The sequence below is a fragment of the Cimex lectularius genome, unplaced genomic scaffold (assembly GCF_000648675.2).
Source record: "Cimex lectularius strain Harlan isolate CLEC.00 unplaced genomic scaffold, Clec_2.1 scaffold222, whole genome shotgun sequence".
Taxonomy (NCBI): Eukaryota; Metazoa; Arthropoda; class Insecta; order Hemiptera; family Cimicidae; genus Cimex; species Cimex lectularius.
The window spans coordinates 573,886-601,277 of NW_019392817.1; the positions used below are offsets into that span (position 1 = coordinate 573,886).

Below are 27,392 nucleotides of genomic sequence, written 5' to 3' on the forward strand. Positions count from 1 at the left end.
TTCACTGATGATATAAGTAATGTTCAGTGAGAAAGAAGAATTGTTTTGAAATTGATTTTAAAAAGTTAACTATAGCAAGACTAACTAGAAACATACTCTAAGCAAAGCAAGAATTGTCACACAAAGAATGGAGAAGACAAGTATTATAACAAATATGTGACAAAATAGATACATAAAACACTGTATTGAAATGTATGTTGTGCAATGAATCGAACAACTGTAAGAAATTCTTTTTATGTACGATTGAGGATAACAGCAATATTTCAATATATCATGATTGGTATTTATTACTTTTTTTCTATGTAGAGTTAACATCCATTTACAGAGAATAGTGCACACTTCTGTATACAGTATTTGCAGGTTATTATGTAATTTATCACATAATAAATAGTAATATGTATTTTCATTGTAATTAATTTTTTTAGTGAGAATACGGTGTTAAAAAATGCTGGCATTTTGAGACTTTTCTGCAAGTTCGGTTAATCTTTTCTTTTTGATATTTCTCCATCATCATTGGTCATTCTTGAGAAACTACAAATTTATTATTATATTATTATTATCGTTAGTGATTTAATTTGCTTTCCAATGAATGTAGATAGACTAATCAATAAAAGGTGGTTTATTTATTTACTAAAGGACCTATGAAAGAGTTTTGTTGATTCCTACGAAAGAAATAGAATATTTATGTATATAATATATATTAAAATATATAATACAATCTTTAAATATTACATATTGCTTACTACTTTACTAGTAAAGTATTTTTTTAAAGAGTTGATATAAATTTGCTGAGAAAAGGGCAATAGAAGAGCCCAAAACTGGTCCAAGAATAAAAAATGTTATACACTCAGAGTTCATTAAGGATGTTATTTTAATAAACCTCATCATACTATAATAAACGTTTGTAAAACAAACAAAAACAAAAAATACACAACATACATTATGTACAGGGTGTTTCAATGCTATAGTCCACCAATTTAATTCGAAAACGATTAACTTTAACGAAAAATGGTATTATACAAACCACAAGTAATTTTGGCTCAGAATCACGTGGTGGTAACAGATTTAACATAAAAATGGGAAATGATATTAACTTTGTTATTTTAAACGAGAATCCCATTTTTATAGTACAATTCGATTCTAGAGATTATTTTATGTCAATAATATTAAAAGGAAAATTTTGGCAGGATTGACCATTTCTGATTTATGCCCGACGGAAGACGCGTGAGGGGTGCTTTTTGTAACAAGATGGCCCACCCTCTTTATTGCTAAAACGATAGCACTAGCAAGTTAATTTAGGAACTAAAATAGCAATCGTCTCAGAATAGGGTAGGGATCATGGGGTTCCTTTTACGCTTAGCTTATATTAATTTAAAAAAAGAACTCTTGTTACAAAAAGGATTTTTTTATCATCAGTCCATTTTCATCCAGAGTCCACTTTATTTTTAAAATGACTCTCAGCTGTTATTATGTACTGTTGCAGATTGTCCATTTATTAAAATTTATGTTTTTAATAAATTCTCAAAAACGCTCGCTGCGCAAAAAAGGTACAGTATAAAACTGCATTTTAAATCTAAAACGGGGAGGGCCATCTTGTTAGAAAAAGCATGCCTCCCTCACACGTCTTCCGTCAAAAATGGTCGGTGCTGCCAAAATTTTTGTTTTAGTAAATGTGGCAAAACCAAGTTAGTGTCATTTCCCAGCTGGAAAAGAAAGTTATGTTAAATATGTTACCACCACGCAATTCCGAGCCAAAATTAACTTGGGGTTTGTGTAAGACCATTTTTCGCTAAAGTTAATCGTTTCCGAATTAAATGGTGTACTATACAAGTTGCTACATCCTGTGTATGTCAACTGCCAACTGTCTCAACCAACAAAAAGGAATGTCGGGCCCATAGTCGAATTACACCCTTTAATTATATACACCGACAGGCAAAAAATTCCACCCAATTGATTTTTTTTCATTTTCTCGGTAAAATAAAATTCTGCACTTAATTTGTGTCATTGTTTTTAGCAATAAATATTTGTTTAAGCTATGTTTTAAATTGGGAAAATCAATTAGAGGTAAACACACTTAATCCTTAATCTAAAATAAGGATAAAAGATTTTTCAATGTTTAATTTTTACGGAATTGAAAATGTTTATTTAGTCTCATTTGAATTCTGAAGCAGTAAACTGTTTAGTTTTCATCTTTGTTTTCTTCATTTCAATTTTTAAACTAAAAAATGCCTCTTACTTCTGTGGATGTTCCGCGTGGTGTGGCTCTTATTGATGATGGACGTTCCATCAGGTTTGCGGCTATTGCACTCGGAGTTCCCTACGAAACCCTGAGAGACGCCGTTAGACGTTTTCGAGAAACTGAGTCCTCAGAAATTGGGTCTGGTCATAGAAGACCCGGTAACAGAACCAAAGGATGACCGTTTTTTGACATAGAGAATTTTGCGAAACCGGCACCTTACTGTCGTTCAAGCGATTCAGCAGCTCCAGGAAGTACGAGGTATCCAAATTTCTGAACGCACTGCTCGAAGAAGATTAAATTAGTATGAACTGATGGCTTTTCGCACCGTAAGAGGACCAGAATTGACCAGAACACAGAGTTGCCCGGCTTGCATTTGCTCAAGAACACAGCATTGGTCTTTGGACGATTGGTCTGCTGTCCTTTTTACAGAAGAGTGTAGATTTGCTCTACGATCTCCAGATGTTTGTGAAAGAGTGTGGAGAAGGCGAAATGAAAGGCATGAAGTCTGTAATTTTTCCCAGTGCCAACGTAGCTCAGTGATGGTATGGGCGGGAATTTCATTGGAGAGTCACACAGAGTTGGTTGTTGTTTGCGTAGGGTCTTTGATGGCCACTCGCTGTGTGGATGAAATTTTGGAACACATGCGTTGCCTATCCTCGATGAAATCAGCGACAATCCTATTCTAATGCACGATAATGCCCTTCCACATGTCACTCGCATAGTACAAACGTACCTTCAATAGCATAACATCAGGGTCTCCTAATCCAGATTTGAACCCCATCGAACATTTATGGGATAACTTCAAAAGACGAATAAGAGCACGTCCATCACTTCCTGATACACTCCACGATCTTGAAAGGACTCTTCGTGAAGAATGGGCTAACCTTCAGCAAAGAGACATTTTAAGACTGGTAGAATGTATGCCGAGGCATCTTCGAGATGTCATTAAGGCAAGAGGAGGAAATACGCGATATTGAAATGCTAATTAAAAACCTAAAACAAAATTAAAACAAATTTTATCTGTCGGTCTTTTTTAAAACTTTGTTTATTTTTATTTTTTCATTTTCCTCAGCAACTTACTTTTTTTAAATACTTTTTTTGGACAATGACTCCAAACTTTTAAAGTTTAGTAATTACTAAAGGTTAAAAAACGTGAAATTTTGATTAATATATACAAATATATATCAAGTTATATTACAAGTGGTCGAAATTTTTTACCTGTTAAATGTTTGCAAAAGTATAATCTGTTAAGACAACATTATTGGGGTAATTGCTGAGAAGGAAGACCATAATTTGTTGTACAATTGGCACAATTGATCACTCTTGACCAAGAAAGATCCTACTACAATGATAGTGTGAAACATATCTCAGATTATGGATTAGAGGAACTAATAAATATCCTGTTTTCCTAATCAATTTTATTGTTAAAACAATTTGGATAAAGGAAACTTAAAAGGGGCCAGTTTAGATTTTGACTGTAAGATGCAGTGAAGGATGTGGGTCATCATCGTCAATTTCTTTATGCTCATCATCACTTTTATTGGCTTTTTTGTGTCTTCGTCTTCTTTTTCGTTGCTCATCCTGCCTATGAGCTCTGAAACACTGCTGAACTAGGAGACCGTCTGAGATTCTTCTTTCATGAGCATTAAGCATTTTATTGCAATGGACCAGAAGACGCATGTCCTCAATGTCCGCTTTCTCCACATTAATGCGGTTACTTTCAATCCACTTATTGTCATCTATTTTTTTAAAAGTAGTTCCTAGAAAAATAAGAAAAAATTATCGCCATTTTATAATTATAATTTGAATTAATTACTCAACCTATCAAAAGCGATGATTTTGTTTACATACCCTTCTTATGCGACTTTTTTTGCCGTTTGCCACGTTTAGGCTTTTTTGTTAAAATCCTAGTAGTAGTGGTTGCTTGTTCATTTCCTATTCCCGGCATTGCACTTAATAACGCCAAATATACAAAAGAAAAATAACACCAAACTTTGAACCAGCAGAAATTAAAACAAACTGCTGTCTATATTTTAAAGTTGTTCAGCTGATTGTCCAGCTGTATTTAAATCTTGCTGGATGGAAGTAAAGAGATTTTCACAGTCGTTGTGTACACCTTGAGCTGATAACATCGTGTTGCTGTCTCTTATCTCAACGATAATCTATCTTCAGTATTTAGGGAGTACCCATTCGTTTTTATTCTTCTCTTCTTTTAAAAAATTAATTTACTTTCAGAACTTTTCAGTTACTTTCTTTCCATTTACTTATTATTTGTATAATTTATTTATCTGTTCTACTACATACTCTTCATAGTTAAACTTAACTATGGAGGCTGATACTCCTCTAGCTTCTAAAACCTCTGATGAAAATAATCTTTTATTAAAACCCACTGGAAAGTTGTGTAAAAAACATGTTATAATGTCGTTCAGTGAAAATGAATTTAAGAAATCATTCAATGATTTCAGCCCTTTCAAAGTATGCAAATGCATAAAAAGTTACGCCCCGGATGTAGGTATTAAATTTCTCAGGAATGGCACTGTTCTCTTAGACATTTTTACTGAAAAAGACTTCATAAATATTCAGAACATGGAAACGTTTGAAAATATTCCTCTTCTGTTAGAACTTCACCGTTCTTTGAATTTATCCAAAGGTGTTGTTAATGTCCCTGAGTTGGTAAAATGCTCGGAGAAGGAAATTGAATTAGAACCCCAAGCACAAGACGTAGTTAAGGTTTTTAGAATAACGAAAAATGACAATAACACCTGAATTCCCAGACCAACACTTATTATAACCTTTGAAAAACCTGAAACTCCTGATAAAATCACTTTTGATTTCCTTCAAGTTAAAGTTAGGCCCTACATTCCAAACCCAATGCAATGTTATTCTTGTTTTTGTTTTCGGCACACTAGCAAATATTGTAAAACCAAGAACTGTGGCAAATGTGGAGACTCTGACCATGATACAAACACCTGCCAATCTGCACTGAAGTGCATCAATTGCCGCTAGGCACACCCTGCATATGATCGAAACTGTAAAACCTACCAACGAGAAAAAGAAATTGAAACTATTAGATCAAAGGAAAAAGTCTCATATAGGCAAGCAGAAGTACTGTTTAAACAACGCAATGTTCCACATACCCCACTCAATGTTACCTTCCCTCAATCCATCAATAAACCCAACACTCTAAACAACCATACTTCATATCAACCAATCCAAAGTATTGAACCATTAACCCAATAAATCAACAAACTTACTGAGATTGTAGAAAAACTATTAAATAAATTTAGCCATCTTGAAAACGTAACCAGACCAGAAATTCCTTCAAACAGCCAACTGGTAATAACAGTTCCCTCACAAAAACGTGAAACCACAAAACTAAACATAACAAACTCATATACTACACGTCTCAACAATCAAAACCTTTCATCTAATTTGCCCAAAACAATCTCAGAAAACAATAGCCAAACCAACCAGTGCATAAATAAAAAAAAAGCTAGAATCTTGAAACCACCTCACTTGACAGTATGCTCAATCTATCTACCCCCTAGGAGAGAGGTATCTGCCGTAGACCTCAAAGAAGTAATCAACCAATTGCCCAATCCTGTGTTGTTAATGGGCGATTTCAATGCCGTTAGCCCCCTCTGGGGAGGTGAACGAGTGAATAGAAGAGGAAAAGGAATTGAAAAATTTTGAAGAATGCAACGTTAATATTGTCAATAATGTGGCCATGTCTACACACTTTTGGGCAAGGACCGGCAGCGTTTCTAATATAGATCTAATTATTTGTAGCCCGAATATACAACACCTTTTAGAATGGAGTACTTTACCTGACACACATGGCAGTGATCACTTTCCTATTGTAATTGCAGTTGCTTCTTGCCCTACAATAACTGAACGACCTGCCTCATGGCACATATCAAAAGCTGACTGGGATAGTTTTAAACAAAATGTATCGCTAGATGGTCTAAACCTAGATGAAGACAATATCGATATTCTGTTGGAAAACATGAACAACAAAATTCTTGAGGGAGCCCAACTCTTCACACAAGAGAATGGTGTCCCTCAAGGTTGTGTGCTTAGCGCAACTCTGTTCTGTATAGGATTGAATGAGGTCTTGACACTTTCACTGGCTAGTATAGCCTGTGTTATATGCAGATGATTTAGCCGTCTTCAAGAAACACTTCAAGACTCACTATATAAAATTGGTAACTGGCTTAACTGAATGGCTTCAAGGTCTCCCAGAATAAAACAGTGGCTGTCCCTTTTGCAAAAAGAAAGCGTACGGTACTACCAAATATAGTAATAAACGGAGCCCCTATTATTTATCGGGATGCAACAAAATACCTCGGTCTGACACACTGGTTAGCACATTTAAATGCCTTAAAAATGAAATGTAATCAGTCTCTAAACCTCATCAAAATGGTAGGATCTTTCTCTTGGGGTGCCTGACCGTGTCAGCTTTTTAAGACTATACAGGAGCCTTGTGCGCTCAAAGGTTGATTATGCCAAGCGTATGCATCAGCCTCGCAGAGAACCCTTAATATTTGCAACACCATTCATAATGCAGGGCTACGCCATGCCATAGGAGCTTTTCGCTCAAGTCCTGTCAATAGCCTTTATGTAGATGCAGGTGAACTCCCTCTACACTATAGAAGAAAATTACTCGAACTAAAATACTTTGCAACAATATTATCTACACCTTTTCATCCACTACGGGAGCTTTTCCTTCCGCAACGACCCATTCCCTCAGAAACCATGAATACAAATAACTCATATAGATGTCAGTTTGCCTTTCGAGTCTTTTAGTCTCTAAACACCACAGATTTATCAATTTCCAAAATACAAAAGAAACATGTCTCCCCGATTCCGCCGTGGTTCATGCCTACCCCAAATATAAACTTTAGTCTAACAAGATTTCCTAAAGAAAATACTCCCTCATACGTCTCTAAAAAAGAATTTTTAAGAATAAAAAGTACAATCCCAAACTCAACTTTCTCATTTACGGACAGCTCCAGTAACCCGAGTGGTGTCGGAGCGGCATTTATTTATCAGGATAGAAAAATTATGTTCTCTCTTTCTTAGATATGTAGCAACTACAGGCCGAAATAATTGCGATCAATAAATGCATTAACATCCTAAAATCGAACCACACAGCCCTAGTTGTCTGCACAGATTCCCTTTCTGCTCTATTAACCATCAAAAATAAATTTTCCACAAATCCAAGAATCCAAGAGATTTTACTTGCTATAAAAAATAGTACGAGTACAGCAGTTAGTTTTTTGTGGGTCCCAGGTCACTGTGGTATAAAAGGCAACGAGGAGGCTGACCGAGCAGCGNCCTCTGGGTTGAGTTTGACCCCCGGAACTTGGGAGGGCTGCGCATGGTGTGCCAGCATCCGCAGCCCTCTGAGAAGTCTGCCACTGTCTTAACCACTAAGGTCTTGTGTGGAGAGAAGCTGGTCTGGGTGTCTGGTTCTTGCCTGGTCTTATGGTGTCCGGTTCGCTGTGGGGGCGCGCCCGCTCTTGATGTCCCTGCCCCTCCTGGCTTATGGCTCTCTGTTTTCTTCTTTCAAGGCAGTTTTGACCCATGTGGTTGAATTCTCATGGACTAAGGTGTGTAGGTGTGTGTACAGCTACCCAAAACTCTTCCGCCCGGGGTTTCAGAAGATAAAGAAACCGCCCACCTAGGGTGCATTTCTAGTATAGTCTTCTTCTTGCCAACAGTAGCAGGACGTCTAAATAACACTAATTTAATTCTTCTTGTAGATTTATTAAAACAACTCCAGGCAAACATACAGCGAGGGAGTCTACATTTGATTAAGGCAGAACACTTTACGAGACTGATTATTCAAAAGAATTATCCTGTAAATGTACAGGAACATCAAATTTAGATAAAATCTAGAACGTACATAAAAGTCATGAATCTTTAAGAAAAATAATGCCACTGACATAATATATCAGGCCCAAAAATGACCTATTTTTTTGTTTGTGATGAAAATTCTTATTAATGGATCCTTTAAGTACTTTTTCAAAAATATATTTTTTTAAAATTTGATTGCATTTTATTTTAATCAATTTTTAATTAAGAGAAAAATTAAATAAATTATTCATTAATTTATTATTATTAAAATTATTTAAAAAATTTACTGATATATAATAATCAACTTTGAAAGTATGTCCAACAAAGACAGAAAAATGAATTTATAATTTATATACGTCGAATTTATAAATTATTTTAATTTATTATTTATTATAGATATAATCTATTCATAAAAGTTATAAATCCTTTAATGGGGGAACAATATATCGAGCCAAAGATGACATTTTGTATTTGCGATGAACATGCGAATTTAATGGTTTTATGGTGCTTTTTCAAGGGTGGTTTTTGTAAATTTTTATTTGTTATGTCTAGTAAGTTTTTATATTTTTAATCTCATTTGATTTTAATAGATTCTTAACTAAGATAAACAATAACTGACTTCTTTTTTATTTTATTTATTATTACTAAAATTATTGTTAAAAATTTACTGATATATAATAATCAAACTTGAAATATATGCCCAACAAAGTTAGAAAATATATAAATCGTGGGGGGAAGCCTCCGATTTAATATTCTGAGCCAAACAATGACATTTTTTGCGATGAAAATTCGTATTAAATGGTTCTACATCGCCTTTTCAAAGACAATTTTTTTACTACTTTACTCGAAGCATCTTTTGGTTTTTGTAAATTTTTATATGTTTATCTTATTTGTTACAATCCTGCATTTTATTTTAATAGATTTTTAATTATGATAAAAAAATTATCAACTATTTTTTTTAATTATTATTATTAAAATTAATTTTAAAAATTTACTGATTTATGTAATATCAACCTTGAAATATATGTGGACTTTTGTGACCGTTAATTAATGATTATTTAGAGACTGCATCTCATGAGCTCTAAATAATGTTGAAATGTATTGTATATAATGTATGTACTCCAACAAAGGCAAAAAAAAAAATTTAAAAATTAATAAATAATTTTTTTAGCCCATTATGTATAATATTTTTCAAGTTAACGTTAGTATCACACAAAAAAATTCAGTAAAATCGTTGATCCCATGTTCGTAGCCTTAACTTGTGAGGTAGGAAATGGTAGAACAGTTTGCCATGCCGAGTATATCTGGGACGTCCCGGTAAGTGCAGAGTTTTAGCCATGTCAGTCTACTAACGCTGATCAGTTGGAAGTAATTAGCGGATCTTTGGAAATACGAATGAAGCGTTTTGTCTGATAGAGTAAATCATAGAAAGATAATCAGTCATATACTGATAATACCTTATCTTGCTTTATAAATCCGTTAATGTATTTGAGGGTAACCCCGGGATCCTGGAAGAATGATTCTGGGGCTAAACAAATCTCGCTAATATCCTAGGGCTACTTTATTTAACAATATTATGCCGGTCACAACCAAGCTCTTTATTTAAGAACTACTTATATATATTTAAATCTCGGCAAAAGGGGGGGGGTAGGCTGGATATAAATTACAGTGTAATTTGACATGAAATTTTTACGCCACAACTCTGATTAAAACAGGCACCAACGTTTTTTCCTGCCAAGAAGAAAGCCCACCACATCACACGAATTTTATAGAAAACTGCTTCCTCTGACTGCTCCGCGTCTACTGACCCCTACTGTTTCCGTTAACCCGGCCGAGACTGGGTTGTTGACATAGCACCTAGGTCCCCCTTTTGCCGACACTGTTTCTTATTCTATTTACAATTTTAAAATCTATTAAACAATATTTTCGAAATTCATTTATATTAAATATTCCTATCACTGGTTACATGAGTATTTATCGGGGCTATTCCGAAATTTAAACTGATATTTGTATCATATCGCTTAGTTGCAAGCTATTATGCTTCATCGTCCTCCCGCTGTTTAGATGTAGGATCGGGTGGTGCTGAAGCGAAGGAGGTAAAGCAAGGGGCTTAAAATCTAAATCTTGGAAAAAGTGGCAGTTATGAGACAAAGCGGTTTCAAACCCGGATCTGTTTCGCTATTTTGTGATTGATGATGATGGAGATGCGTTCAGGATTGTAATGCTATTCTGCGATGAGATTTTTTTTAGCTGCAGGTAGTATACGTTCAGAAACAAAACAAAATATCTTATATTGTATTTAATTATTTACATTGTGTTGTGTTGTTAACAAAGTAACCTTTATACATTTTGATTTTGCATTTTGATTTAATAAGAACAATAAGCTAGAATTTTATTTGATGATCTTAATAAAACAAAACAAAAAGCTTTAATCACGATGTACAGTATATATAGTAAAATGATTGCAACAACAATAAGAAAGTTAATTTTTGGTTAAATAAGAATAATTGTAATAAAAAATTGGTTAAATGATGGATGAAACAAAAACAATTGAATCAATCAATGGTTAATTGCTTGAAGGAACCTTCCATGCCAAAGAGGTCGTCGTAGGTTTTTGGCTTTCCGGGTCTTTTGGACTCGTCAGCTTTTACTTTCTCCTGGCTGATGAACCAGTCCTTGTAGCTGACCACCTTGTCATACCATTGTTCTGTAAACACACCGTTTATGATTAAATCGAATCCTTCACAAGTTTTTATAAGGATCCAAAGGCACATTATTTTTGAAGTTACACCCCATACATTTCTGAAAAATTGTTAAATGTCCTCTCAACATGTTGAAGGTTAAAAAGATTCCGCCATACTAAATTTTTATTGTACTGATTAGATTAAAAAAAATATATATATAATATGGTAAATATAAACATTAGATAGATTACATTAATGCACAATACTGGTCACGGTGCACAGGTCGTAAAATATGAACATATTCTAGCTAATCTAGGTTGTTCATAATTTGAAAAATAAACGAACTTACTGTTAATTTCTGAAACTGGGCCTGCATCGCCTCCGTACTCGCTGGGTAGAACTTCCTTCGGCACCAATTTGTGAAGGGACGCTAAATCACTGTGGACATGTATCTGAAAATTATAATAATAAAAGAAATTTATTTGACCAACTTAGGTTTTCAAACTTCCTCAATGTTTCTACACCAGTATTCAATTAATTTAATAACAACTTATTAATATATTCAATGTAATGAATGCTTTTTTCGTTTCAAAATGTTATTATAATTAATGAATATGAAATCCATGAGGAGGAATTAGACTGCTTTTAAAATGGTGGTTACGTTAACTGTCAAGCCCAGGATAAAATTAATAAATAAGAATTTACAACTCTAGGCTTACTTCATTCTCGTCATTGTTATCTAACATTTTCGCGTTTTCCTGAACTTCCTTGTGAATTAAAGAGTGCCCTTTTTCATCTTCTGACATGGTGAATCCTCTCTCTGGGCTTGTTTACGACTGAACGTTAACGAGCGGATGCAACATGACATCACGTAAAAAGTATTTAGTATGTTTTTCCAATATCGCTTTGACGGAACTTTTAAAATAGCTTTCCGTGCCCACGTTACGCTTTTAAATTTTTTTAAATCGAAATTCTTGAATACAATACTTTCTCTTATTCAACTTACTCTGTTTTTAATTTTTTCTTTCAAAAATGGCTTGACGAAGTTGACGATCGTGTCCACCATAGGGGAAACGTTGATTACGTGAACTTCCTTTAATTTCACTGGATACGCTTCCTGGAAAATGGGATTTAACTGTTAGAAACGAATGGAATTAATCGTGACAAGCTACTGAACGGACCTGGACACAAATGAGAAACTTTTTGATCAATGCCGGTGTGAATTTGGAAAAATGTGAAGCAAAATGAGCCGGAGTGACAATGGAGGCGTCGAAGATGTACACGTCTCCTGCAACTCCAGTCGTTTCTTCTTTTAGCCTTATATCACCTATCATGAGTACCGCTTTCATGGCCTCGGTCACGTTGATCACCTCGTTCTTGGGGTCGACTGCCCTCATGACAATGACCCTGCGGCCGTTTGGTGGTAGACCAGGTAGAGGTGGAAATTGGCTGATGAAGACATATGTTAAAAATCGTTAACAAATATAGAAAATAAATCTACTTACAAGAGGTCAAAAACTTGTTTGAATTCCGTTCTAGTCGGGTCCCTGTTGGCGAAAAATTCGGGCACCGCTGCTCTCATTGTGAAGTACATATCCAACTTCTTTTTTGTCTTTTCTAATGAGAACTTGCACCCTCTTAGAAAAGTCATCAGCCGTCCATCGTCTGAAACCAAAGATTTGTCTCTTTACAGTCTTTACAAGCGTTTAGCGATTACGGTTTTGCAGTAGGCATGTCCCTCGGTGGAACAATGAGCATACTAAACTTAGGAGCAAAACAAGAAGACCTTTTAATAAAGTCGACCGTACATAAATGTATGTTTAACAATAACATGCTAAAAGAAGAACGCAATGGCTAGTCAATTATTGAGTAAAAAGGATAGATTTTTGTTTTCTTTCTACTTTAGGTTACTTCTATAGATTCAATAGATCTTGAAGTGTGTCAAGATTGTTACTCTTAATGTATCCAAACTCGGCAGACACCAAGAACGGGAAAATCTAGGAAACTCCTACTCAAGCTGGCAGTGCACATAATAAGCTGAATTATAGAAGAAACAGGAATTGACACACTTCAAGATCTATTGAATCTATAGAAGTAACCTAAAGTAGAAAGAAAACAAAAATCTATCCTTTTTACTCAATAATTGACGAGCCATTGCGTTCTTCTTTTAGCATGTTATTGTTAAACAAGTTTAATTTACCAAATCTTATGTTGGGATTGCTTATTACAGTCCATAAAGATTGTTACTCTTAATTAAAAGGAAACTCGTCATTTTAGGAGCGCACGTAATATAGTCAACTCAATCCTAAAAAATGTTTTTGACGTCAATGTTATTGTGAAGCCCCAATATCCTAACGCTACTTAGGACTTCAACCTGCTCAAGATTAAACAAGATTTACAATTCACCACCTAGCCTCCATTATTTATTGGATCTATTGTTATTCCAGGTTCAAACGGCTAAAGGAGCTCTTTTTGTAAGGTTACTTAGTTATCACATATTAATGAATAAATTATGAAATCTAACACCAACAAACTTTACTGCTCCAGTTTTTCCCCCACTTAAGTAGATCAGATCGTAATAAGAGATCTAATTCTCTTGACACTTCTATTAGATTTCAACCATACAAGCACAATATTAGTAAGGTACTAACTGACGAGAATATAAATAGAAAATAAGTTAAATTCTCTATAAATAAAATACCTATTTATAGAGAATAAATAGTCATTGTACCTATACAGTACTCATTTATCCTAAATTTAATGATGTCAGTAATAATATTCATATAATTCAAACCTATATCAAAATTAGAAAACTATGGTATATGTATTTTACAGTACATACGGTTATATAAATGGAAATGGCATTTGAATTTTTCACGTATTTCGCTGAATGATCTCATCATTTCTATCCGTGTTCATCTCACGTCGTGCGTGATATCGTGAATTCACTCTACCAAAGCAAATTGGACAGGTTATACAATTAAAACCGAAATCCCTAACGACTGGGATACAAGGCTAGCAGACCGTGGTGGTTACTTTATGTTAGCTCACCTTCGAACGCGGGCAAATGAGGCTGCCTTTTCAGCCAATCCTTGATGTGCTCCAGATCCTTGTCTCTGGTCGACACGTCTTCGTTGAGCTCAGACCTGATCCGTATCTGCATGTCGGCGTTTGGTTGGACAAGAGTCATGTCGCTGTGGTAAATAAAAAAGAAACTGAATTAACTATACAAAACTTTTGTTAAGTTTCTACATCGGAATGCGTGCAGAAGAAAGAGTTTTGCTATGGATGGCAGGAAATTTCGTCAACAATTGGATTCTTAGTGTTCTTAGTTAGTACATGGTGCTACAACTAGCTTGCTTTTATTAAAAGAGAAAAGGATATTTCAAATGTGGGAAATTTTTATTAAAAGAAAAAAAAATTACTTTTGAAATATTATATTATCAGTACTAAGTTTGTACGAAATCTTGGGAATGTAACTAACACTGCGAGGAGGGCGTCGGTGGCCGCAACGGTTTAGGCGTTGACACGGCGCTCATCACTGTAAGGTAAAGGTCCCGGGTTCGAATCCAGCGGCCCTGCATTCGAAACCGACATACTTACAAATGGGCTTTTTTTTCATAAACACCGGCACCCTGAGGGTTTATAACCCCCCCCCCCCCTCTGCTGATGTCAAATAAAACCGACAAATTATTTTATTAAGAAAATAAAAACTGCAGAGGTTGAAAAAAAGGAAATATCCTTTTACCTCTTTAAGGGGTATGTTACGATTCATTTTTGTAGATTATGTCCCGCAACTACTTAAAATAAACGGATTATCCCAAAAGTTTGAAATTAATTTATTTATCGGTATAATTTCTTTTACGTATCGTCTCAGTGATTATTCCAATCAGAAAACCTTATTGTCAAACATTCGTTAATCGTTGCAAAAATTTAACAGATATTAATTAATCTTCTGTAAATCTCTCTCTCTCTCTCTCTCTCTCTCTCTCTCTTCTCTCTCTCTCTCTCTCTCTCTCTCTCTCTCTCGCTCTCGCTCTCGCTCTCGCTCTCACAAACACACACATAATACATATAGTTTCAAATAAATAACCAACCCCTAAATATAGAAGAGCATCCCTGTTTCCCTAAATATGGGTAAGGTACAAAAAAAATTGCTGCCGTGCCCATTATGCTTGGGCAATGACATATTCTCATGTCATTCCATTCTCGCTCTCTATATGGAGCCATGCCACCCACCGGGTAGTTTAGGCGTTAAACCCTCCTATACAAGAGGAATTACATGATTTGTTTTGAAGTAAGGATAGTAAAACTTTTATTCAATACACGCTCAAATTATGAAAAACAAACGTTTAAAAATAATCTTATTTGAACAGTTACAATAGTGATAATTAAACGACACAATAATTGATGATGGAATCGGCAATACATTGCAAGTTGCAGTTTCGTAAAAATTAATGTAATAAAATGCCTCTCTTTCACTAATATCCCTCAGGCTCAACAACAATTGATTTTGTAAAAATGTAGTTTAATACGAAGTATGAAGGTGCTGACTTCCGATTCTTTTTGGATTATGGATTTCAAATCTGGGGATGGCGACAAATTGAGATAATTGAAAAGTCCTTGTTTTTTTGCCCGGAAAATCTTTTCTTTCTTTCAGCTATTCCAAATTATCTACCATTTGGAAACTTCTCGTGATATTCTTTCTGTTTACACTATCAGTCTTATTTTTCTTTTATTTTAAAATGTCCTCTTTCTACTGTTGCACGGCTGTCCAGGGAAAGTGCTTAGTTAATTATTGCGAATGATTATGTTGGTTTTTAAAGAAATATTTTCAGATGTTCGGCCTAGACTTCTTATTCTTCCTAGTAAAACATTTCGAAAAAAAAAACTTCAATATATATTTAATAAATATATCTCAACTTAATCGAAACAACTGCCTTTTTCGAATTCAATCATCCTCAAATCACCTAACTTCCCTTGGATGATGATATGTGAGATGACCTACTACATTTGAACTCTGGAGGAGAGTGGGCTTTTATCCCAGTGGTCTTCCCGTTACAATGAGACCATATCACACTTTCTTGAGAGTGCGGGATCCTGTGGAGATAGAGATGGTTTAACTAATCACATAATTGTCGCGTTTAGAGTTTCCATCAATAGGAGTTGGTTTTGATCAATTTTAATCAGTGACATCAAAACCCGCAAGTTTGCACCACTCAGCAGTGACATGCTGTTCATTTTTCTGTTGCTCTCCACACTCTCACTGTTTCAGTTTAATTAAACCAACGTCAAGGCCATTTAATCTATTTTTTCCTTTTTCTCGATTTTGGAAACGACCTCCGGCAGATCGATTTTAATCCATGCCTCGACAATTTCGATATATTCGTATCTATTGAAATTTATATAATTGTCAACTCAGGGAGTAGCTCTACTCAGAACAACAAATGCTGATAGGATAGCCAGCCCCCATTCTCACCTCTAAGTCCTCACTCTCGCTTCACACCATTGATATTGTCCTTCAAATGTTGTTTCGTTCCTTTATCCAATCCACAAAATACTTTGTGCTTACAAATTGTGACTAGACTTACATTTCTGAACTGACAATTGTAGTTAGAAAAATGTGCACCCTTTTTAGATAGTGGAAGGGGCACCCACATCACAGAAATACCGAACGTCAGCCTTTCCCGTACAAACTATTTTCTTTTTGAGAACTACTAATCAACTGGTTTGTATTATGTAAATCCGCTTTCGTAGCCACAAGGTCTTTATCAAAAAACGCTGTGATGTAATCGCTTGCGGAAAGCATTATTACATTTGTTTTCTAAAACCTCCTTGAAAAAGAAAGAAAGAAAATGTAAGAAAGTCAGATTCAAATACTAATACGAAGAGCAGCGTGTTCATGATACTTTCACAAAATCACTTAAACTTTCACCTGTACCAATGGTTTTAGTGATCAGATGCGACCACGCAAGGAGAAAGGCCGAAAAAATAGTTTGCGTACAAAAAGGTTCATATGTTGATAGATTAATAATTTCTTTACAAACTCATGTGTCTACAATGTCGGACATTCTCTTAATTTTATGGGTAGTTGCAATTTTCACCCACGCCATACCTTGAATTATACAAATTTATTGCTATCGAGGTTAAAAAAAAAAGGAAGAAAAAACTAGGTAAGGGATGTGCTTTTGTATTTGGCCCAAAACCTTGGCATAAAATTAGTAGCGTTGCATTCATTACAGTTGACAAAATAAACACCAAACCACCAACAAACAGGTGTTAAACATAGGACAACATGTATTTTTACTAATTCTTTTAACAATATATATTGTTAGACAAATTTGTAAATATTGTAATAAATTTAAGCTATTTACTACATGAATAGTGTTTGGCAACTGATCATATGAATTTCGTTTATATTGTATAGTCAACTCGAGTAGAATTTATAGTTACTGCTATTATTAGTTGCATTAATAATATTTGTTAGGCTAAAAAGTTTACATTTCAACTAATTTTGTAGTAAAATCACAAAATAATAGGTACATTCGTGCCCAGTGGTTGGAAAGTATAGTTCTATTCACAAATTGTTTTTAATTGTGTTGTAACCATTCAATATGTTTTGACTAACAAATTAAAAATAGTTTGGGATTAGAACTTAATGGTTAACTTCGAACCTTTCCAATCGGTGACATACTAACTCAACCTCAATTATTTCTATTCGTACTTAGTTTCAATGGTAGCCATCCTGTAGCTGAACAAAATATTGCTTAATTAATTATTCGTTGATGAGATTCGATAAATCAGTCGAGTAAAAGCTGAATGAGAAAACTATACGAGAAATTCCAAAGCGACGTAACAATACGAATCATCTATGAAAGCTTTCACCGACAAAAAATTAACTCACCAAAACCACGTATCTACGTAGGAATGGAATTTTTATCCCGTAATTACAGGGGTAGTATCACTACGTGTGTGTCTGATTATAGATTTTTTTTTATTACTAACTATTACTAAATGAAATCTGACACTTTTACAATATTGAGGAATATAACAAATACTCGTATACCGCACAACAAAGACTGTTAGCTATAACAAATAATGTTAATAGCCACTGTAGCACTATTTCATATCGTCTTCCTTAAAAATTGTTATGAATAAGAAAATAGACGAAACTGAGATGATGACATAATATAAAAACCTTTGGATGATATTAAAAGGTATCAATGTATATCTACATTGAACTTTTTATTTGCTGGTCTTTATGTCTTCTTAATATCACCAAAAGGTATTTCCGTACAAAACATTTAAATATGAAGGAAGAATAATAATAATAACAATAACAAACTGAAGCAAGTCTAAGCCTCTAACATGAAGTGAATGAATACTTTGGTGAATTTATATTTGAATTAAAATTTGAAATTACATAGACATAATTTGCCCACTGTTGTGATCACGTTCGACAAATCGGTCGTCATTTGAAATTTTGGGACATTGGTAGGTATCATAAATTGTGTCTAACACACAAACACTTCTTCATTTAAGAGCATTTTTCTTTATATATCAATATCCTACGGCAGGCTTCGGGACGATCAAAGGGGAAACGCGTTTCTCGCCGGTTGTACGTACTGACTTGTCATTATTGATTCATAAGTTTGGATCAACAGATCAATTTTGATTAATAGAAAGGATTTTAAAACCCATTTCTAACGATAACGGACAAACGAAGTCTATGCAATAAACAATTAACATTTTATGTTATATTATGCCACCTCTATAAAATCCACTATTCTTTTTCTTTTTAATTGGCCAATGACTAGTAACGATCTACATACTTGCTATATGCAATAGTCATGAGAGCTATTTGCGAACAATGATTCCCTTTGGAAAGTTCGTTAGTGATCATGTTATAAAATAAATAATGTATCAATATTAACTAAACCGTTAAGCAATTAATGCGGTTGTAACACGCCTAATTAACCTAACAGAAACATAGATATTTATCTACATATTTATTTATTATAAATTTTCAATCTTAAAACCGACCCTCATTAAGTCTTCTAGAATTGAAGTCTTTAATCTGCCTTGTTAATCGTTTATAATTTAAAAATCTATACCTCCTTTGTCAAAAAGATTCCATACAACGAGAATAACATATTATTTTTATGCTGAACCGGCATAGGGTCACTTATTGCGTTTATTGCTCGACGAAGAAACGGGCAGAGCCCCGAAGTACATTTTTTAAATAAAGATTATTTGCATTTTCTTGTTAATCTACTGAAAACAGTTGAATGTCTTCATTTATATAATCTACATTTTGAAAATATTTCTATCGGTATTAGAGGATAAAGTAGCCTGGCAAGATAATCCGTGTCACTGGTGTTAATAGTAAGCATGGTAAATATTTCGTTCCAAGAAGCAAATAAATGCCATTGCTATATATTTACTTCTTTTTATTCTACTAGTTATATATAACACTACATATATTTCCTGAGAGGAAACGTGGAAAAGAAAATAGGGTATTTTTTCTTTAGGTATTTGTAAACAGAAGGGTCGATCACAGGAATTGTTTTCTTCTCTTAAACAAACAGTATGCAAATTTCTTGCATTAATAACTACAAAATATTGCCACTTTTCACATATTTTTGTTAAGTGGAAAATGTAATCGTTGTAAAACAGGTACAGTATTATAATGATTTTAATATTGTAAAACAAGAATATTTTGTAAGAAAAAGTGTTTGGTTTTTCGGAAAAAATGCATGAATAGAGCATAAACGTTGCTGAAACATTGCAAAATAAATAAGATGAACCTAAATTAATAATAAGACCTAAATAATAAGTAGTTATTTTAATAATTGGATGGATTTCTCAACAAATATTTATTTAGACTAAACCATGTGTAGTTGTCCATGAATACCATTTTAAGAAATTATATTCCCTTAAATATATGTAGTTGGAATTTTGAAAAGTACTGTACAGTTTCCATTAACCGTATCTAAGTGGTGTGTTTATCCCAACGCAAGGCTTGCTATTACTAGTTCCAGCAACATCATGATTGCTGTACAACAATTAAAGACTCATCAGTGTTTAACAACCTGCAACGTGTCATTTTTTGTCTTTAAATTAAAACAGACTTTTATGAACACTTTATACAGTATAATTTCATGAAATTTGTTAAATCCACTATTTTTCTTTATACTAACTAGTAAAAACGTATTTTAGAAATTCTATATTCGATTCAAATTTAAATCACGTGTTGTCCATAGCGAAGTAGTTTACTTTTAAAAGGAACAGGAAAATAAAAAAGTTTTAATATATTATCATAAACAACAATCAAGAGTGAAGAAATTTATATGGGAATTAATGCATAAATATCGTTTCGCAAGTAACATGAAGACTTTCCCTTGAAAATCCCACGGCTGTGAAGTTCTTAATCTTAAGTCTTACTGAGTTTTAGTAGACGAACTTTTTCCGATGAGGATAGGGCAACGTTACAACAGACATTAGACCTTGGCTGGAGGTATTGATAACGGAGAATCCTTCATCAGTTATTAATCCTTATTAACCATAATATAAAATAATAAGGTCAATTCTATACTACACTTAACACGATTGCACTTCGATTAGTATCATGCCATTGTACATAGTATTTACACCTCAAAATGTTATTTGAAGAACGTTGTTTCTTTCTTAAAATAAACATGCATTTCAATACACGACAATATAAGATTTTCTACATCAACCTGCAAATCTTTTATCGGTACTATATACAGATAACCCAGCGTTGCATAAACCGTACAAGTTAAATCGGAAAAAATAATGAATATTTTTACCTGATTTGATAACTTAAGAGTGTGAAGAGCACTACTGAAAAAATGTGTCGTCCTTTACTGTAGTATATAAAGCAGTCGTCACGGGCCGAAGGTTTCACTCCAAGTGAATGACTCCCTTCCTCCTCTTCTTCCCCTGCTGCTCTCCACTTCTTGGTCCTGCTTTCTCTTTCCTCGGGAGTCCTGTTACGTCGTAAGAGCGGTCTAAAATCCTGTAAATCCCCTACTCGAAGGACTCCAGAATAACCGCAACTTTTCTTTTAGCCTTTAGAGGAGGATAGGCTTATTTTTACTGGTTTTCTTTTTCAAGAAATTCATGGATGAGGATTACAGAATGTATAATAAAAACCATTATTAATCCCGACAATTAGAAGAATTGAAGATTAGAAACTGACAATTGAACATTCAACTCAAGGAAGAGTCAAATTCTTTCATGACGTAAATAAGCACTTATTATGTAAGCAATGTCACTCATTATTGAACACATTAATCAAAGGAGTACTTATATTAGTAAAACTTCGATCATGTTAAATTCGGGCTAGTGGATTTCATTTTTTATTCGTTTTAGTTGAGACCTCTTCTTTCTTGTCAGCGCGTTAAAATTAATAAATATAATAAAATATTTAAAAGATGAAAATGGGATGAAAAAACGATGTAATGTAATAATCTTATTATTATAAAATTATTATTATAATTCCAATTCTAATTGTGAAGGATAACTTTGTTTATGTAATAAACTTTGTTTAAACTTTAAAAAAAATAGTAATGTAATTTGTTAATAATTATTACGACAATATTGTTTTATTGTACTCAGTGTATGTTTATTTTAATAGTCTTTTTTAGATTTATTTTAGGATTTTTGCCCTACATACTGCATAAAATCGACTTACGACCCTTTGGCCGGTAAGGAAGTAATCGTTGAATCAAATTTACTTACATTGTATGTATTATAAATGTCACAAATTCAGATGACGCAATCCAAGTAGCAATAAGAAAACAATAAGCAATAACAAACAAAGATTTGTAACATCAAATGTTTATAGCTTGAAATCAAAATTTATCACAGAAATCAAGGATATCACTTTTTTTTGTCTCCAACCTCTCTTGGGGGTCATTATCGGCACCTAAAAATTTCCTATTAAACAATTTGAAGGGTTGGCATAAAAAACTGAGACAAAACCTCATCATGTGATTAACAGGGAATTTTTCATGGCCGAACAATAGAAGAAAAGATTATGGCAAACTTTGTTTTATTTACATCTAATTGTGATTGAGTTTGAAAAACCAATTCAGACAGATAAAGACTTTGGAAAGTGAAAATAATTCTATTTTAACAATACTGACATATACTTAATCCTTAAGTCGTTAATCATATGGTATTCCTTAAAAAAGTACTGTTAATGTGGAGGATCATTACTTTGGCAGAATTATTACTAATAAGATTGAAAAATGGCAAAAAGGAGGGAAAACTCAAAAGGTGGGGATGAGATGGGAAGTTGGTGTCCGAGTGGATCGAGGTCACGATAGCTCAAGTGGCAGAGCAGCGGCGTATCTAGCCGTTGATCGTGGGTTCGAATCCTGCTCGTGCCATTGACTTTTTTATCTCAACTAAAAACCTTAATTAATTGTAACTAATAAGATAGTTGCGATTATTTCATTTTTATTCAGTTTTCGATGGATTGCAGGCTGAGAATAGATTTCCTTATTATAAATGGAATCTCATTCTCATGGGATCCCACTGATGGTCTGATATTGTCTGAAGCCTTCGGACTTTGAAAATTGCGTTCTATCCTGGGACTGGGATTTACGAATACCGTTCAAGAGCTGATGCGAAGATCCCATCCACTAAAGTGAAAACTTCGAAGGAAAATATGAAGTCAACGTCGGCATGAGAAAGGTACTTCTTCCAGCACGAAGTAATATTTATGTCTAATTGTAACTCTTAATATAAATGGTTGAAAAGCAAAACTATTGTATCATTTTTTAAAAATTTTAAGGAACACAATATAATACTTACTTACTGGAAATCTTTATAACGGAAGAATATTATGAAAATTATGCCATTATGTCCTCGAACATATTTTCTGGGTCCCAGCAGTTAATATGCTAAATTTGGACGAGTCTCCGGGTAACCTTCTTGCTGTTAAAAAAAGTGCATATACTTTCACTAGATTTGAAAATACTAGCAATTTAAACACAATATTTTCGAAATCTTGAAAGTTCTGTGTTGATGGTCCCGGTGTAATGCGGGGCGCGTCCGGGGACAGAGATTTTAATGGAACTGCAGAGGGTAAACGGCTTCAATAGCGTCAATGAAACCACTCAGGCTATCACAGCAGGAATGAAAATATCTTGCAAACCCCGGTTTTTCAGCTCAGTCATCACCGATACACAAAATTTAGTCCAGCAACTATTTTTCACCCTGAAAGTTAATTCCCCGGGCCAGATGGATGGATTTGTTGATTACAGTGTCTTGGCGTTTAACAGTACAATTTTGATAAATTAATGGAACACTCTGTACCCAGTGGGCGTTGTTGTCAGGCTTTGACGTCTTCCAGGAACGGTTGCCAGGAAAATGAAGGGTGGCAGCTCAACATCAAAAACTTCCTGAACAGAGAAATTATGCGACCCATTAAGGTCGATTCATATATATATACCAACATATAGCGTGTCCAGCACGAACCAGCTAAGACACAAAAAATTGTTACATATATTATCTATATCACCTCTTCAGGAATTGAGCGGAACGTGTGAAGCAACGGCTACTATTATCGTAAAGAATATTTGAACTGTGCTGGCGCGTCGGTACATGCCGCACAAGTTTGTAGAATTGGCACACTTAGTATGAATTAGTTTTTCTGAGCTGGTGGGTGTCTGCATTAGTAACTATTCTGAACTATTAAAAAATCTGTCATCGTTTTCTAGCAGAGTGTGTAGAATTCTCCTTTTTTTTAAATTCCTTAGAGGCACTGCAAATCTTTTTTCCTTTTTTGCTCTACTTCCACACAATCCAATTTCTTTCCTTCTTCTTCCTCTTCAAGTAAAATTGCTACCACTGCTAATTTTTCATCCGAAAAGTTTTTAAACATGCTTAAGCTACACAAGGGGGCGTCGGTGGCCGCAACGGTTTAGGCATTGATAAGGTAAAGGTCCTGGGGTTCGAATCCAGCGGCCCTGTATTCGAATAATATATATAATTATAATAATAATATCGATAATTTAATTTATCGATCCCTCCCCGGACGATAATCTGATTATGTATAAAGTGAAAAGAGCCAGGGAGAGACGATATAGCTCAAGCCAAAAGGGAATCCCTTGAAAAGTAAGTAGAGGTTATCAACTCTCGTACTTCGAATGGGGAGCCTGGATTAGAATTCTGTCGGTTCCGGTACTGAGTTCGGAAGGTGGGAACATTATTAATTCTTCGGATGTCGCTGGAGATTTGGTACGGCATTTTGCAGCCTTCCTATCCCGACCATGGGCGTGAGGCGCTTGTCATTCCTGTCCTTGAAGAGCAGGGACCCGAATCTGACCAGAGTTACAGACAAATATACCTAGTAACCTGCCTGAGCAAACTTCTGAATCTACGATAAACGATAGTTTGACTTAGTGGCTTGAGAAAAAAATGGGTTTACAACTATTATCAGGCGGGATTCTGTAGGCATCATTCTTCAGTCGTTCATGCTATGTGATATTTAGAATACTAGAGAGGACGCTATGGCCGTTGACGTTCTTTGATCTCGTACAACATGAAGATTTGCGATAATTCGGAAATATCGGGACATCGGATTTAGAGGCAAATTACCTCAGTTCTATGAGACTTTCTTGAAGGACCGAATGTTCCGTACTAGACTGGTATCGGTACTTCCAGGGATTTTCTTCAAGAGAATGGCTCTGGGATAAGTGTTATATCGATCGCAGTGAAAGGTATGGCTGACGGTGTCCCCCGAACATTAAGACGATTACTGTGCATCGACGACCTCTGCTTTTTCCTTTGACAAAGTGACCTAGCAGGTGTCGGACGGGTGATGCTGTCAGCGATAAACGTTGTGGCTGGAAGAGCTGAGGAAACCGGATTCGTCTTTTCTGCGTCGAAAACTTTTGCATGCTGAGGAGGGATCACAGTGTTATCGAGTGCACTATCCTCAGCCGATTAAGGGTAGGTCATGCAAAAATGTCGCACAGTCACTTATATTTGTGCCAAAGCCCGAGTATGTGTCCAGCAGTTCGATGTGTCCCACCTAATTCCTTTTCCCCCGGACTTCCATACCCGAGGTTGGAGATTCTCGAGGCCTGCGGTTATTTATTGTAAATAACAAAAGCTGGAATTGCCGGTGGACTGCGAGAGTGGTAGGCTCAACCTCGTATATGTGTCCGTATCTACACACGAACGGATTTGAGCTTGTATAAATCCAAAATATTCAAGAGATAGAGAGCAAAAATTCCATTTTGGACAGAATATTACTAAAGTGCTTGTTTTACCACATTGGAATATTTCTAATATATAATTTTAATTTATCCTTCCGATAAAAATAGGTTTCCATTTTGGTATGGTTATTCTAGCTTCCCTTTCAGGATCGGACAATGTTATCTGCAATGTTCAATTATTACAGTACTGGCGTATTACTGTGAGTTTACGTGCACAAAAACTTCTTTATGTTTCATCACATGCCCTCCCATCTCCTTTCCAGTACGTTTGACATTACCGTCACTGTTGTGAAATTAGCCCGGATTTCGACCTGGTCGGGACCACCAGACCGCAAGATATACGTGAATTACTATTACGTGCCAATGTACATAAAATTAACCTAGTTCTCTGTTAGGGATTTTTTAGATTAAAAAATAAAAATAGACAAACAAAAAAGTATATAATGCAACATTTCTCTCTCTCCCCATCCCCTTCTTTATTTCTCTTTCTCTCTCTTTTAATGGTTGTTCTAATTCAGAAGCTAATTTCGGTCGTTATACTATGATCGCGTTAGCCAACATGATTAATTGAATGAGGAGATAGTTATTCTCAAATTAATTCTAAAAATTATCAAATTATCATGTTTATCAAGATTGAACAAGGTTAGGGATGGAAAAAAAACAAACATGGTTCGTACACATGGAGGCAAAAAAACGTTTTTAACGTCATTTTACTTACATTTTTAGTTAATATTTTTTGTCCTTCTATGATATCCTGCCATAGTAATTTTAAAAGAACAACAGACTCCCCAGCCGCCAGGACCCCAATTAATTATTAATTAGAATTGTATATTAAGCAAATGCTAATTTCTTGTATTATCCTTACTATAATTATTTAGCACAACAAGATCCCGATTTTAGCAATTAAAATTAATAGTTAAATGACTGTAGCTTTCTAATATGGGATCTCCCTTAGGAACGGGGGAGATGTGGGTGGGCATAAATTTAATGGAGACTTCCGATGCTAAAAATCTTTCTTTTTTTTATTTACTTTACTACTGCATACAAAATGCAACAAGCACAAAATGTTACGGTCAAAAAATTACGGCTGCTTGGAAAAATATTTATAGGTGTAGCCTATGAGAAACAATATAGTAAAGATTTACCTGTAGAAAAACATGATCAAAAATTGGATATTGTAATCACTTAGATGTGTGTTAGATGTGGAGGTGGATTTCTCAAAAAAGTGGATAGAAAGGATGTAGATCTCTACTTTTCCCGGGATTATTAAATAAACTGAGTCAAACCACATTTTTAGCTCAATTGAATTTTTAGTCTGTCGGGAAAGAAAATGTCGAGCTGAGATATAGATAATGCCCAATCATGTATAGGCGTCGTCCATTTTTCCTCCACCTTTCTTATAGCACAATATACCAGCTTGTACAGCGAGCATGGGGAAAATAGAAGTTGAAATCCCTGCTAGAGATAATAAGCCAAAAAGAATCGCATGTTTAGAGATTAGGTTTGGAAAGTTTGTAATGAATCCATCTCAAAGGAACATAAGGTACAAAACTGAAGAATTATCTAACCTACCCCTTTATGCAATCTATGTTGTTGAAAAAGACTCTTCTTTGAAACAAGTCTGCTAGAGTGAACGCTTTTAACAAATCTTCCGGTCAATACTTTTGATGAAGCTGTTGAAAAGATTAGTTGGTATTGTCTTAGATAAAAAATAAAGATATTTCATAAAATTTTAATATATGGACTTAAAGTTGAGGAATGTAGATTTGGAACAGCAGAAAGGTTAATGCGATATTTAACAGTTATGAGTAATATTGCCTGGAGAATTTTCTTTATTACATCAATTGCAAGAACTGATCCAACAGCTACCTTATTAGCTGAAGAAGAATGGAAAGGTTTATATGTTAAACAGCACAAAAAACAATGACTAAATGTAACTCCTACTACAAAAGAAGCTGTTTCATGGATCGCTCAACTTGGAGGTCATTTAGCCAGAAAAAGTGATCCAGAACCAAGTCCCATTACTCTTTGGAAGGGGTGGAGACGTCTCTTTGATTTAGCAGAAGGATGGAGACTTGCTACTGAACTTCATATTTGTGGGTAATAGTAAGGTTTTGAAGAGGTTATCAGGACTATGCAGCAAGTTAACTTATCAAATTTGCTAGGAAGATGGCAAGTAGTAACGCAGATTATGTTTTTGTTACCATTAGGAACGTTTTCAATTACATCATTAATATCTACGACATGTATAATCAGGTACTGAATGTCAATGGTAAAGAGTCGGACTATCATGGATTTTTGTCAGGGTTTTTGATGAACTTTAGGTATCGTCACAGCTGGCATTTATCTTGAATT

At 34.6% G+C, this 27,392-nt stretch overlaps 2 protein-coding genes and 1 long non-coding RNA gene across 5 annotated transcripts; 1 reads left to right on the top strand and 2 right to left on the bottom strand.

Annotated features, from left to right (window-relative positions):
• The first annotated feature begins 134 nt into the window (after positions 1-134).
• On the top strand, positions 135-660 carry LOC106672398. Its single transcript, XR_001341256.2, has 3 exons — positions 135-219; positions 307-360; positions 426-660. It is a non-coding gene; the product is annotated as an uncharacterized LOC106672398 (long non-coding RNA).
• A 2,979-nt stretch (positions 661-3,639) lies between these two features.
• LOC106672406 lies at positions 3,640-4,356 on the bottom strand. The gene is made up of 2 exons (XM_014403809.2): positions 4,091-4,356; positions 3,640-3,999 (listed from the first exon to the last, which is right to left on the bottom strand). Exons 1-2 carry the CDS (start codon positions 4,185-4,187, stop codon positions 3,704-3,706), a joined length of 393 nt encoding a protein of 130 aa, XP_014259295.1. The 5' UTR covers positions 4,188-4,356; the 3' UTR covers positions 3,640-3,703.
• A 6,235-nt stretch (positions 4,357-10,591) lies between these two features.
• LOC106672405 (alpha-tocopherol transfer protein-like) lies at positions 10,592-20,738 on the bottom strand. Of its 3 annotated transcripts, none has more exons than XM_014403806.2 (7): positions 20,613-20,738; positions 13,834-13,976; positions 12,288-12,447; positions 11,964-12,231; positions 11,789-11,899; positions 11,132-11,234; positions 10,592-10,805 (listed from the first exon to the last, which is right to left on the bottom strand). In XM_014403806.2, the coding sequence occupies exons 2-7, from the start codon at positions 13,970-13,972 to the stop codon at positions 10,654-10,656; spliced, it is 933 nt and encodes a 310-aa protein (XP_014259292.1). In that variant the 5' UTR covers positions 13,973-13,976; positions 20,613-20,738; the 3' UTR covers positions 10,592-10,653. The 3 variants fall into 3 exon arrangements, with proteins under 3 accessions (XP_014259292.1, XP_014259293.1, XP_014259294.1); XM_014403807.2 differs by lacking the exon at positions 20,613-20,738 and adding an exon at positions 16,374-16,477; XM_014403808.2 differs by lacking the exon at positions 20,613-20,738 and adding an exon at positions 16,262-16,346.
• Between the last annotated feature and the right edge of the window lie 6,654 nt (positions 20,739-27,392).

Bases quoted from the DNA above. Each gene is read 5' to 3' on its own strand.
- LOC106672406 (XM_014403809.2), bottom strand. From the start codon at position 4,187: ATGCCGGGAATAGGAAATGAACAAGCAACCACTACTACTAGGATTTTA. The intron at 4,000-4,090 runs GTATGTAAACAA...TTATTTTTCTAG, and splicing joins AAAAAAGTCGCATAAGAAGG to GAACTACTTTTAAAAAAATA.
- LOC106672405 (XM_014403806.2), bottom strand. From the start codon at position 13,972: ATGACTCTTGTCCAACCAAACGCCGACATGCAGATACGGATCAGGTCT. The intron at 12,448-13,833 runs GTGAGCTAACAT...CTTTGGTTTCAG, and splicing joins TCATTTGCCCGCGTTCGAAG to ACGATGGACGGCTGATGACT. The intron at 11,235-11,788 runs GTAAGTTGAATA...TATAATTTTCAG, and splicing joins AAGAAAAAATTAAAAACAGA to ATACATGTCCACAGTGATTT.